We start from the raw sequence: 13,846 nt of genomic DNA on the forward strand, positions 1-13,846 counted from the left end.
GCGCCTTGTTGCTCTCCTCTAGGCTGTCACATGGGGCGGGATGGTCTTGTACCATATACATTTATGGGTAGTGGTGGGTGGTGTTCAGTGGACCCCTCAAAGTTGGACCCTTTTTTTTCCTTAGCAAGAAGTGTGTGTTGATTTGTTGTGGTGGCTAGAGCGCTTGGAGCAGCAAATGCCAAAACTGGGCCAAGAGCCAGTCTGGAGTCTATGCTGCGAACTGACATCATTTTACAGCATGCGCTCCCATATGGGGCATGCAAGCCCGCAATTTGATGCGAATGCATGAAGGACGTTGAAACAAGAAGAAATCAACGGTGAAGGATTGATTGGATTGATTCAGGGTTGAGATGATCTGACAGGTAGTATCCGAAATATGGATGGTGGTAACAGCAAGAGAACAAGCGAGAGACAGAGAGAAAAAAAAATAGGCAAGAAGGGGTGGGGATCCTGACGTTCCAGCTGTTACCGCAGCACCATACTCGCTCGCCCACACCAAACGAAGGCTGGTATGAAGGTGCGCTAATAGTTAGGTATTGGAGATCGTTGATGCCCTATAATTTTGGTGGTCATGGCCAAGCAATTGCTTAGCAACAACCCCTCTGGAGATGTTGGCTGTTTCTAGTGTCTTTAGCACTCCCGTGGGGTCCTGGGTTCTTGTCCCAGACCTGGACCCGCCATTGCTCCCGCTATGGTGTGCACTTGGCACTGTAGCCTGCCTGATTTGTAGAGGCTGTACAGAGACAGAGATTATACCATGTACTCTGTACATGGTACTACTACTTTGAGGGGAAACAACGGTGGCCCTGCTGCCACGCCCAAATCATCCGGCTGATGAGCTGGTGTTGCCGGTAATAGCAGACGGAAGGATCGCGGTTGGCTCCTCATGATCCCACGACGTAATCTTGCACAGGCCCAAGAGACGTGCCAGAGGTGGAGCATGTGCCTAAAAGTAAGCAGCTCAGAGAAGAAGGAAGAGAAGGAGGAGTAGAAGAGGCAAGGAAGGGAAAGGAAAGGGAGCTCTGGCCGAGCCGTGAGCCCAACTTCAACTATCGCCCCCTCCCAAGCTCTAGCCCAACCCACTATCTCATCATCACCTTAAAGCCCTGGTACCCTGGACTCTATTTACTGTTGCTACTCTGCTTTAGGCACAGAGTACCTTGTACTCTGCACACCGCACCACCGCACTGCAACTGCGCATGGCCCTGAACCTTGTTTACTCTTGGATGACTGGACGATCGACTGTTGTTTCTCTCTTGGTTCGAGTCGTCTCAGCCATCGTCCATCCCACCTCATAACCCACCTCATCCCGGGTAAGCTGACCCGTCACCAACAACGTATTCGTGCATTATTCTTTTTTTTTTCTCCCCTTCCTTTTTTCATCCTCACCTTCCTCTTCGACTTTTTTCTCCTCCTCCTCCTCCTCTTCCTCTCGTCCATTTCTTCTCTAATGGTATTCATCGAGACTTGTACTACAGTCCTGAATCTGGCGCTGTTCTCCCCAACACTCTCAAGATGAGAGGCGCAACGACATAATCTATACCCGACACTCGACCCACATCGTTTTCAGCCTCGCTTGCCAATCTCCTCCTACTCCTCTTCCAGGTTCTGTTCCTGGTAGCTCGGTGATCACAACTGAACCCAACCATCCTGATTTTGTTCGTCCAGCACTCGGTTACGAAACTGGTGATTCGACTTGTCCGTCTCGTCCGATTGCCTCCTCGAGTCTTTGGGTGGCTCAGAGAGCGAGGTGCTTGTTCCTCCTTCGTGTAGCCCAAGAAGCCTGCGACTCGGCTCCTGAGAGACACAACAGGTCAACCAAAGCTCTTGCAGCTCGTCAAACCCTCGAGCGACGTCAAACCGACCTTCGTCCGACATGGATCCCTCCCCGTACCAGAACTCTCGCAGCGGGTCAGCCACTCCCTCTCAGCGGTCCTCCATTGCGCCGTCTCCCACAGACACGAGAAGCGCAAGCGCATACGCGCCCATCACCGGCCGCGATGATGAGCGGTACTCGGAAAGTTACAACTCCACAGATACTGTGAGAAGGAGACCGGATCCCGCCACATACGGTATGTACTACACCCCGACGCGGGACGCCTCATGGCCCACCGGGCCTCTTAGAGGTCCCCACACATGACTCGAGGTCGTGTACTATGATCTTCCTCCCGCTGCGGTGCTACACCGCACATCACTACGCGCAGCTTGGCTAACACGCGCCCACAATGGGCTCCGTGTGAACAGACACGTTCAGTCCGTCCACCGGGACTGCCTCCTCCTCGCAGTATCTCGAGCCCACAACCTCCCACGAACGCGAACGACACCACGCACGCGGCGCCACGGCCGGATCGCAACACTCTAGGTCCCCTATGATAGGGTCTACAGGCGAGAGGGGAAGAGTACGACCGCGCAAGCCGCCCATGCCGCGACGCGCCTCTTCCAACGCTCAGGCGCCACACAGGGGCGGCATTTTCTCCACCGAGGATGCCTTGGAGGAGGTTGAGAGGGACCAGCAGGTCGAGCGCCAACAGAGCTACTCCACGCTCCGGCGACGAGCAAACGCCCCTCCGCCTCTGAGCAGGATACAATCCAGTCGCGACACGCCAGAGGGCGTTGAGGACACGGCTCCGAGGACGCCTGGGATTGTGGAGGAGCAAGATGAGGAGACAACCCCTGTTGCTCCTATAAGGGATGAGGGCGACAGGCAGGAAGAAGGAGATGATAGCCTGGATGAGGACACCCCAGTCGACGAGGACGACGAGGACGATGGGGACCTCAGCGACGCCGAGAGCTTCACCCTTAAGGACCGTCAGCAGGCCATCAACGAGACACATCCCTTTGGTATCAGGCTGTGGAAACCTGCTCTGTACAAGAAGGACCGGTCCGTGCAGAAGATTGCCGAGGGCGATATCCACAGCTCCCCTGGCGGGAGGGTCAATAGCTGGCTGCTGCTGTTCAACATCGTGTGGACCATCTGCTTTGGCTGGTGGCTCGCTCTGATCGCCTTCTCCGGCGCTGTGGTCTGCTTTATCTTCGCCGCAACGCCTAGCGGGCGAGAGTATGGTCGTGTGCTGTGGGGGTTAGCCGGTTACATCTTCTACCCCTTTGGCAAGTTCATCCGGCTCGAGCAGCAGGAAGCCTATATCGACGAGGACCAGGGCGAAGGACGGAGCATCAGCGAGTATGAGCAGTGGCAGAGCGGCGATCTTGAATACGGTCGGTTGTTCTTTGGGCCTGACCGCGGCCGCTCCATCATCGGACGGTCCAGGAGAAGCATCGACTCAGAACCCAGCGAGACCGACAGCCTGCTTGGTCGTGGGCGCGGCGATCATGATCACGACAGCGACCCCGACATGCCCCGTCTCAAAAGACGTCTCTTCGGTCGTGGGCAATGGAACATTGGCCGAGTTATCTTCTTCTTGTTCTTCTACCTTCTGATTACGCCCTCCCTGTTTATCGTCTCGGCGATATGCTGGTTCCTGGTCTTCTGGATTCCGATGGGTAAGGTGACCATGCTCTTGTTTGATCATCTCCGGCGGCACCCACTGGCCCTCTCTTTCGAGCACGACATCTCGTACGCGCGCGAGCCGGCAGCACCTCACTCATCGGTCATTGTCTGCACTTATCGGGCTGTGGGACTGAAATACTGGAAGTACACCATTGACGGGACCAACATCTTCCTTATCAACCTGATGGCCGTGGTGCTGTTCGTCATCTTCGACTACCTCGTGCTGGAGGGCGTCCTTCACGTCGAGAGCTTCATCACCTCGTCCGCCTTCTTGTTCGTCGCTGGTCTGTTCTCCATCATCCCGCTAGCCTACTTCATCGGTCAAGCTGTTGCGTCTATCTCGGCGCAGTCATCCATGGGCTTCGGTGCAGCCATCAACGCCTTCTTCTCCACCATTGTCGAGGTCTTCCTGTACTGTGTGGCCCTAAAGGACGGCAAAGGTGCGCTCGTGGAAGGCAGCATTGTGGGCTCCATCTTTGCCGGTATCCTGTTTCTGCCTGGCCTGTCCATGTGCTTTGGAGCCATCAAGCGCAAGACACAACGTTTCAATGCCCGCTCTGCAGGTGTCACGTCGACGATGCTGCTGTTTGCCGTCATTGGTGCCTTTGGGCCTACCCTCTTTTACCAAATTTACGGCTCTCACGAGCTGAGATGTGTCGACTGCGTAAGCTACGGACAGCCTGCGCAAGGAGCAGGCAGCGATTGCCGAAGGTGCTACTTCAGCCAGACGCCTGCCCTCGACGAGCGCTTTTACATCGAGGCCGTCCGCCCGTACTGCTACATGGCGGCAGTGATGCTGTTTTTGAGCTACGTTATTGGTCTGTGGTTCACCCTGCGCACCCATGCTGCTGTTATCTGGAACACCGAGCAGGACGAGAAGAAGCACGAGGAGCAGCTGCGGGGCATCGGCGGTCACTCTGCGCCTCGCAACGGCTATCCTTTCTTGACCGAGTCGACCGGTACAGACATTCGCGAGAGTCACATCTACAAGAGAACCCTGGGCCAGACCCTTAGGCAGGTTGGTCTGCAGCCCAGTGGTTCTGGGAATGGAACTGTGGCCACGCCGCACCTCCCGCCACCAAAGAACAACGGCATCGGTTCCTCTGTGCACATCCCAGGCTTCTCTGATGCCGAGAATAGCCAACTCGTGCACCAGATTGCCGAGATCGCCACGACAGCCGCTGCCGCCGCCGCCAGGGACGCTCGGGGTAGCGTGGCTAAAGGCACCGCCCCGAACACACCCCATGTACCGCAGGGTCACTCTGGCACAGGGGGCAGCATAAGCGCCTCCGTCCGTCCACCGCCAATCAGGACTGCGACGTTCCCGGATCACGAAGATCCTCTGGGTGCCCACGCCGATGCTGGCGGCGGCCATGGTGGTCATGACGCGCCGAACTGGAGCAGATCCAAGTCTGCCGTCATTCTGATGGGCGCCACTGTATTGTACGCCATCATTGCTGAGATCCTGGTCGACACGGTGGATGTTGTGTTGAATGGCATTGCTATTGACGAGAAGTTCCTGGGTATCACGCTGTTTGCGCTAGTACCAAACACCACGGAGTTCTTGGTGAGTCCATCCGATCTGCTAGCCCGTTTACTTCTTGGACTACCCTTCCCTTCCAATGATACACTATGATGAGCATTATGCGTTATTACCCAGCTCACTCAGACGCACTTGTTGCGGTTGCTGAGAAAGCGTGAATATATCTACTCCTGATGTTGGCCCTACCCTCTTCGAAGCCTCTGTCGTTGAGCATCACATTTGTTTCTTTCTACCACATCCGTCTTACTGACCGAGCTCTCTTTTCTCTGACAGAACGCCATCTCCTTCGCTATGAACGGCAACATCGCCCTGTCTATGGAGATCGGTTCAGCCTACGCACTTCAGGTCTGCCTCTTACAAATCCCCGCCCTCGTCCTCTTCTCTGCCATCTACCCCATCACGCCAGCCGACCCCTACGAAGCAGCCAAGTACACCTTCAGCCTCCTCTTCCCGCAGTGGGACATGGTCACCGTCATCCTGTGCGTGTTCCTGCTGAGCTACATGTACGGCGAGGGAAAGAGCAACTACTTCAAGGGCTCGATCCTGTTGTTGAGCTACCTTGTGGTTGTGATTGGGTACTACTTCACTGGCTTCACTGCCGGCATTGATGCAAACCTCAACGGGGCGAGTAGATTCGACACATGGAGTGCAGATGACGGCGCGTGGCTCAGCCAGCAGGCGGTCGGAAAGGAGACTTTCAAGACTATTGGGAGGAGCGCCGGTGGCATAGCCTTCTGATGATCATTACGTTGGAACGGGGCGTTTTCAGGGGTTGTGGGGGTTATTTTTCTTCATTCTTTTGTTTCTCGTGCTGTATGCCTGCCTGCATTGCCTGTCTTCGAGTCTCCCGGCCTCGTGATAGGTCAGTTAGATATAGCTTTTTCTGTTGGCTGATGTGGGAGACAAGGCCTCTGGTGGTGTCTTGTTCTGCAGCTGCACACATGCATCGGGACGACCTTCTATATGTATGTGTGTGAAACAAGAGACAGCAAAGTATATTCTTTGATTTCTTGTAATTTGGGTCTTGAAACTTTTGTGTGTGTTTTTTATTTTAGAATAGCGAGCGTGTAAATTTTTGCCCGTCTTGTTGCTACTTTGGATTCGATGCCGTCCCACCCCTGGGGAGCTATGCTATGCTCTCACTTGCCCCTGTTGCCGCTCTTGTCCGGCTTTCGCTCCTACAGCGTTTCGCAGCCCTTTAAGGAGGCGATGCAGCGATGCAGAAGTTACTGACCACCAACCAACCCCCGTTCTTGGTTGTGTGTCCAAATCCTATGGCCAGATAACTTCAACACAACAACCAGTCACCCTCAGGCCAGTTCCTTGCCTGGAGCATAGAGTATAAGTATGAACCCCTTCTTGATCACACTACAGCCGACTGAGGTGCGTAATTACCCCAGCAGCAGGACAGACAAGCCATGTATTTCCTTGTCGACAACCGCAACACGGTTACAGATAGATATGTTTATGTAAAATAGATACATCACAATTTACGTATACCACATCGGCGTAACTCAGAGTATTTGTGTACATACACTCGTGAAACATGCAAGATAAATAAATAGATAAAAAGACCCCAAGAATTAATTTCCTGAATGAAATAAACATGTGTATATAAATAAAATAACGCCCCCACCATAAAACCCAATCCCGAGCTCGCGCCAGTGACGCTTTGTCTGTATTTCGTCCTGTTCCCGTTACGTGCATCATCACCTTTTCTGGGGTAATGAGAAAGATGTAAACGAAGAGAGAGAGAGAGAGAGAAAGAAAAAAGGAAAAAAAGAGACACACCCGAACCCGAACAGACTCCGTTTGGTAGGGGGATACGCCCTCCTCTCTCCTACTGTGATGCTCATTGTATACAGCTAGACAGCAATGATGTTTTATGCAACTCATGCTTCTTTCCCTCATGTCATAGTCCTCTCCCACTCTCTCTCTCTCTCTCTCTTTCGAAATGATTCATTATCCAAAGTGTACATCCCGATCCTCATTATTTCTTGCCTCAAAGGAAGTGGAAAAAGGGGAGGAAATGAATCCCTCATTCCTGTATAGCCAACCAAAGCCTACTTTGATAAATCGCCGACATGAGCAACAGTCCCGCTTCTCCCGCGGGCCCTCATCGCAGCGGTGCCACTAGCTCCAGTGCCCGGGGCGCCAACGCCACTGCCGGCCGGGCCGCCGCGTTCTTGCAGCCGCCAGACCCACTCAATGACGGTCTCGTAGCAGAGGACAAACTGCCGAAGAGTCTGTACCATGGACAATCGCTGGCCTCGAAAGTCGTGGACGGTAGCGGAGATGAGATCTATAGTGTCGTCGTCGATCCAAGATGTGTCGAGCTTCGGGTCGTCATCGTCGTCGGATGACGAGCAAGAGGGCGAGGGCGACTCGGAGATGGACATCGACGTCGTGGTGACGGGGAAGGCCGGCGACCCAGGCGACTTTGTACTTGGACTGAGTGCATCTTCAACTGGATTGTTGCGTGACATCTTGCGGCCTCGGATCTGGAAGGGGGCGCCGAAGGAAAGGCCGGCCATGGCGACATTAGCATCGGAGTCGCTTCTGCATTGCGCTTGATGCTTGTGGCCTCGAAGTTTCCTCTCAATGTTGTCATTCGCCTTTCGAATATTGCGTATCCTCTGTCTCTTAAGCATGTCGATTACACTGTCGACAGTGCAGAAGGTGCCCGTCCGACCACATCCGGCGGAGCAGTGGACGAGCATCGGGTGCACGGCCTGGTCAGATTCTGGTTCTTCCCACCATGCCAAGGGCAAGTTGCTAGAGGCCCGACTCCGACTGCGCTTCTTGGGACTAGGGGCTGGTCTCTCCTTGGGCGACTTCTCCGACAAGGAGCCGTGTCTTGAGGAAATGGCCCCAGGGACGTCGATGGGCAGATTGGACCGTTGCATCATGTTGGCAAGTTCGACAAGCGCCAGAAGGTGGCTAGGCTGTGCTGGAGTACCAAAATCCGGCCAAGAAGGGTAGTGAAGCTGGGTGATCTCTCGTATAGGAGCAAAAGGGTGTGCAGCGTGTGACAGCGCAAACTTGCGGATGACCACGAACGGTGTGTCGCTGCTGCTCCCTGCCTTGGGCTTGGTCTGTGCTTGGGTCTGCTGATTCGTTTCCAATGTTGTGGTTGTGTTGGCGCGTCTTCGGCCCGGATCCGCGGCGGCCATCGCAGCACCGAACCCAAAGGCATCTTCCTGCTGCTGGGCTGCAGCAGTCGAAGACGAGTGGGTATCCTCAGAATCCGCAGCCGAGTGCGAGCCTTGCTTGTCGATGTCGAGCGACACCTTCTTCTCTGACAATGCCCGCAGTTTGATGGGGCCAAACTCCCGGTCTTTCCAGTAGGCGTGACATTTCAACTGACCACCCTCTGACTCCGCCGTGAGCATCACAATGACGCGCACGTCTTGATCCCATATGACAGACCAGAAATCCTGTGCACGTTGGTTAGTTTCAAGCTTGAATCTGGACCCCACAGGGAAGCAGCTACAGCTGCCAGAAGAAAACAAACGTACCTCGAAAGTTGCCGGCAGTGGGCCCTGGCTGGCAATATATTTCTTGTGACTTCTGGATGCCTGGACGTGACTTGCGTTCACATAGTCGCACGTGCCCTCGGGCTTGCCCTCCAGTTTGACTCTGGCGTGGTCAAAGGGGAGAATGTCTTTGTAGCGGTTCTTGACCCCCTTCTCGATACCACTGAGCTGCACTCTGGGAGCCGCGTCCTTGACCTCCTTGGCGACCGACGCAGGGTTGATGTAGGAATATGCGACCTTCATTCTGGCCTGCTCGTCCCGCTCAATGCCCAGAAACTTGTCACTGACCTGCTTGCCGTGATCCTCGACGCTCGCAGCCTCTTGCAGCCACCGCGGCAGGGCCTCCATATCAGTTCCTCGGGGCACGTTGATGTCCATCTGCCCAACACCATCGACAAGGTCTTGATTCTGTCGTATGTTTGCGAAGAAGGCATTAGAAGTGATACCCGCGGTCGGGAGCATGACCCCGCCCACGACTGGGGCAATGCTTGGTGCAGCACCAGGCAGAGAAAGCGTTGGCCGACCGGGTTTCTGCTCTGCCATGTTACCATACTCGATCAAGTCCGGGAAGGCTGCTGCAAAGGCCTTGAAGCCCCCTCGGAGGATATGGCAGGTTCCCTTGTAGCCCTCATTCGTGAACTTCTTGATGGTATTCATGGCAGATACAGCATCGCGCTTCTCAGAAGAGAATGCGTCATACACGACAATGTGCTTGGTGTCTGGCCACCGCCCAAATACTTCCTTGTCGGCATCTCCCTGAAACGTCTGCGCTAATTTCTGCAGATTAAAGGTAGCACGCTTCAACAGTGTGGTCGGGATGCACAGATTGAGCGCGCCCTTGATGCGGGCCTGGGCATACTGAGGAGACACGCGGAGGTCGAGAAGCAGAACTTCGTTCTTGTCCTTGGCGTCCAGCATGGCCTTGAGTTCAGTTGGTGGAATCATTCCCGAGACAGACTGGTCCGGCCCTGCTGGTAACGTGGCAGCGCGGCCCTGAAACGATCGCTGTGGGTCTGGCGACGGTGGGTCGGCTTTGGTGTGCATCATCGACAGCCGCGGGTGGCGGTCGTCAACCTTGGAGAGGCCGGATCGCTTCTCGGGAGACGAATCCATCTGTGCAGGCGACTCATGGCGCGGCAGGTTGAGAAAGCTGGGCGGGTTCATGCTTGCTTCCGAGCTCCGTTTGGAATCCGAGGAAGCATAGGCCGAGTCCCGCATACTATTCGCATCGGTGTCGACGTCCATCTTCTCGGGGTGCGGCCCCAGGGCCTTGACCATTTCCACGTGGTGGTTGTTGGGGCGAGACGCCGGCACGTGAGGACTGGTCTCGCTGCCGTGTGTGCGCCATCGCGATGGCTGCGGCCTCGCTGGTGCTGCGCCTGGGGCCAAAGCGAACGGCGAGCTGCCGCCGAAATGTGATGAGCCGAGATTAAAGCCCGAACCGCCTCTGTTGGCATCTGCTTGCCGGCGGAAGGCCTCAAACTCCGGGTTGGCGTCGAGAGGAACCTGCTGAGGCAGCACGGCACCAAAACTTTTGACGGATGACGAGGCCGGGCTCCAGTTCTCCCTCGGGATGGCACCTGTCTCGTCGGCATCAATGCTGGCCTCGACCTTGAGGCCGAAATAGTTGGGCGAAGGGGTCCTGGCGGCATTCTGCGTCGTGACCTGGCCAATAGGGGTCGTGGAGAGGAGGTGTCTGGGCGTGGCGGAGGGAGGAGAGGAGAGCTTGGATGGAACGGCCTGTCCGGCGGCCAGAGGGCCCCGCGGCGATGCTGCGGGCGAGGAAGACTTGGTCGAGGTCTTGGAGGCGTTTGTCGATTGTGATCGAGCGTGAGAGACGGCTGAGGTGTATGTGTGGGAGTAGGACTTGGACGCCGTGGGAGGTTGCGGTCTCGTTGTCTTCATGTTGTAGTAGACGGTGCTGCTGCCGCTTCCTCCGCGTTCGCTGTTGCTTCTTGATTCGGGAGGAGCCATGCTTCTGGTTGTCTCGGGTCGAGTGGATGATGATTTCCTTCCACCCTGATGAGAATCCAGGGCCGTCGTGCCTTGTTGCTGGCCTCATGAGGGAACCATGTTCACAGAGACATTGCGAGTAAGTTCAGTGATCGGGCGGGTTGAGTAATCGGAGAGGAACGTGACGGGTGTCTCGTGTTGGGTAATCGGTCTTTGTTTTCTTGTCTTCCACGGCTTTCCAGGCACGGTGAGGTGAATCAAGCAGGAAGCTAGTTGTCTGATTGAAGACTTGGGGACGGTGAGTCTTATGGGTCGTAGAGCCGGTCGTCTGTCCCCTCGTATCGAATAGTCGGGATATCTTGCTTGTGGCGTTACCAGGTGCGGGAAGGGCGACAACAGGATTGCTAGTGGGGTGGTAAAGGCAGGATTTTAGGTGATCGAGGGAAGTGAAATGGGATTTGAGGTTCGAAATGGGAATCTTGGGCCAGGTCAAAGTTGGGGGGGGCCACCAAGGGGTGGGTGTATGTGTGGTCATTCGTCTTGCCCCCCCCCCCCAAACCCATGTCGAGTCCCTGTGGGGAAGATCCAACTTTTGTCGCGGCGAGTTGATGTCAGCAAGCCGAGTCCCTGTTAGGCAGTCAGGGGGGCTGCGTCTAGCGTCGACTATCGCATACACGTACCATAGTACATAGCATGTACTTTGTATTATAATAAAGCAGTGTGTGCGCAGTTTGGTCGAGGGCCCCTCTCTCTTATTTCTTTTCTATACGACAAAAACGTCTCCAACCTGATTCACGCAATACCGGTACCAGTTTTTTTTTTTTTTCATATCAGTAGTCCTATATGTTCACTCTCACGAGTTATCACTCCCATCATCGTCCAAAGTGGTGAACAGTAATTTCTACGAGAACCGTATGAGGTGTTGCATTTTGAGAGAACAAAACTGTCGGGACTGTTTCCCACCTACAAAACGATACATGGCTCAAGATGTCCTGTCTAGTTCACGGGACTGGTTGATGAATAGCTCAGGGTCCAACCTCACCTGGAGAACTAGTGCTTCGGGAGGGACCAACAACCAATGTGATACACCCGGAGAATGCCCGCTCCATTCGTCTTGACCTTCTGGATTGGGCATGAAAATTGATTATCAACAAGGACTTTGTTGAAAGAGGGGGGGGGTGGGCAGAGGGGGTGGCGACCCCCTGGGGGGACGGACTATCAACCTTATCCGCGGATCTGCGGTCGGGTGGTTTTGTCAAGTGTGCCGTATAGCACGTTATGGTAGGTGTGTAACGCGCAAATGAAAGGCACTGTACATACACATAGACTAAGTTGGCCAGAGTCAATGGTGAAGAGTGATAACAGATTATAGGTAAGAGAATTGTCAAGATCCCCGCTGCTGTCTCTGGAGCTGTCAACTTTAATTCCTTTCGACCGCCACACTGACCAAAAAGCGACATTTGTCAGGCGTGATACTGGCACTGTAAAACGGAAAGCTGTGACAATGGGCAGGACGGTACCGGTAGCACTGTGCTGAGACAAGGACGCTATACTATGGTTGGTGAGGGTGGCGCCACACTAGACAGGCAATGATCGACAACGCTTGGCAAATAGCGACATGGAGATGATCATCATCAGATTCCCAAAGGTCTGTAGAAGGTGTGCTAGCATGTGAGGAAGTTTCAAAAAACAAAAATAGCCCGCAAACCCCATATACTCATTCACCATGGCCTAGAAAGACTTGCGATATACTGAATACTGAATCAAACTGTTCTCCAAGTCTTGTCCAGAGAGCGAGAATTCGCAGCTTTTTCTCTCAAAGCACTTGTGGCCCCCCTGCTTGTCGTCATCATCGTCATAGTGGCCTGTTATTGACGTTACGGGCAAGCACTAACAAATAAATTTCTGTGCAGCCTTCCCGTCTTTTCTACAGTTCTACTGATTCAAAGCTGATGAGGTGATCCAGTCAGTCTCTAATCCAATGTGATTCTATTCCGTTCTCTCTATGTTTTCTATTTGATTGCCTTATAGTTTGTCAGGGCTGAATGCACGATTTAACGTAATCAGCAAATCCCTTGCCCTCCACCTGGCGGATGATTCGCACAGGTCTGTTGGCAATGGCTAGGTGCCGCCCCACGTGGGGACTTGATGGGTACCTGCCACGAGAACTTGTACGTACAACAGGGGTCCTCAATGCGTACAGAGTGGTGCTCTCGCGCGCCTATGACGACATGGCCAGTGACCAGACTTGGAACCTCTTAGTGTGACATCCTTATCCGCTTCTCATCCAATCATTTGCCGGAGGATCCCCTGGACCCCTATTTCTCAGGGCCCGCCTGCCCCGCTGGACCTTAGAAAGGTACTTGGGCGCCACCCGCTGCCAGGGCGAAAGGTGCCCGTACCTGGATAGCAGATCGAGTCTATTCAGCCCCTCCCTAACCCAGTCAGGCACCCCGTCATCGTCATCGATGGAGCCCTGCCGCGAGTCTAGAACCGTTCCATCAGCCTCACCAGTTGAATGGCCAAGCCCTCCGTCTTGTCGATCACGAGCGTTCGCTTCTCCAAAAACTGAATTTTCTTCTTCTTTCTTCTCCCCCCCCCCCTTTCTACTGACGTACCAAATGTTGCACATAGCCGACTGGTGCGGATGTGGGATGATCCGTGACGATCGCACTTTAGATCTTGACGTGGCCATCTTGAGTGAAGGTTGAATAAAATAAAGATGCTGGGCAAGAAGTTGTATGCATAAAACCACGAGTCCTGCAAGACGAACCAAAAAGAGACCTGCGGAATCTCTAACAGCTTCGGGCAAGGGGTCTGCACTGAAAGAAAAATGGGGTTCCAGCTTGTTAAAGATGCAGGGTAATTCTTGGCACTCTCCAGGAATAGTTGGTCTTGAAATGGTCTGCGTTGTTTCTTTTCTCTCAAGACCTACCATAGTGCATGCAGTAAGCCACTGTCAGACCACTCTCGTCTTTTAATGGATCTTAGCATCTGACAGCTTCAAGCGAATGCCCCCCATCTAGAGCTATCTCGTACAACTCCCCCTTGAGTCACTTGCGATGTCTGCGATAGAGAGCTCGAGTCATCCTTACGACAAGGACAGCCAGCAAAACCTCCCCGCTGGAACCTGTGGGGCTCATTGACACGGTCACAGCCCTGCTGCTCAGTAGGAAGACCCTCTTCCAACTTGGCCAGCACAGCCGCGTGGAACTTGGCCATCTGCCCTTGAAGGCTCCTCAACCGCGCTCACGTGGCAGTCCACCTCGAATTTCCAAGATCCAAGAATCTTTCTCAACACCCTGA

General features: G+C 54.3%; 2 protein-coding genes across 2 annotated transcripts; one reads left to right on the forward strand and one right to left on the reverse strand.

Moving 5' to 3' along the window:
• Positions 1 to 1,897: 1,897 nt before the first annotated feature.
• On the forward strand, positions 1,898 to 6,150 carry M406DRAFT_277368 (uncharacterized protein). Its single transcript, XM_040918312.1, has 3 exons — positions 1,898 to 2,072; positions 2,245 to 5,075; positions 5,325 to 6,150. Exons 2-3 carry the CDS (start codon positions 2,370 to 2,372, stop codon positions 5,787 to 5,789), a joined length of 3,171 nt encoding a protein of 1,056 aa, XP_040777431.1. The 5' UTR covers positions 1,898 to 2,072; positions 2,245 to 2,369; the 3' UTR covers positions 5,790 to 6,150.
• A 964-nt stretch (positions 6,151 to 7,114) lies between these two features.
• M406DRAFT_256054 (phosphatases II) lies at positions 7,115 to 10,492 on the reverse strand (the record flags this gene model as incomplete). The annotated part of the gene is made up of 2 exons (XM_040917073.1): positions 7,115 to 8,488; positions 8,570 to 10,492. 2 exons carry the CDS (start codon positions 10,490 to 10,492, stop codon positions 7,115 to 7,117), a joined length of 3,297 nt encoding a protein of 1,098 aa, XP_040777432.1.
• Between the last annotated feature and the right edge of the window lie 3,354 nt (positions 10,493 to 13,846).

Source organism: Cryphonectria parasitica (assembly GCF_011745365.1).
Source record: "Cryphonectria parasitica EP155 unplaced genomic scaffold M406scaffold_4, whole genome shotgun sequence".
Classification (NCBI taxonomy): Eukaryota; Fungi; Ascomycota; class Sordariomycetes; order Diaporthales; family Cryphonectriaceae; genus Cryphonectria; species Cryphonectria parasitica.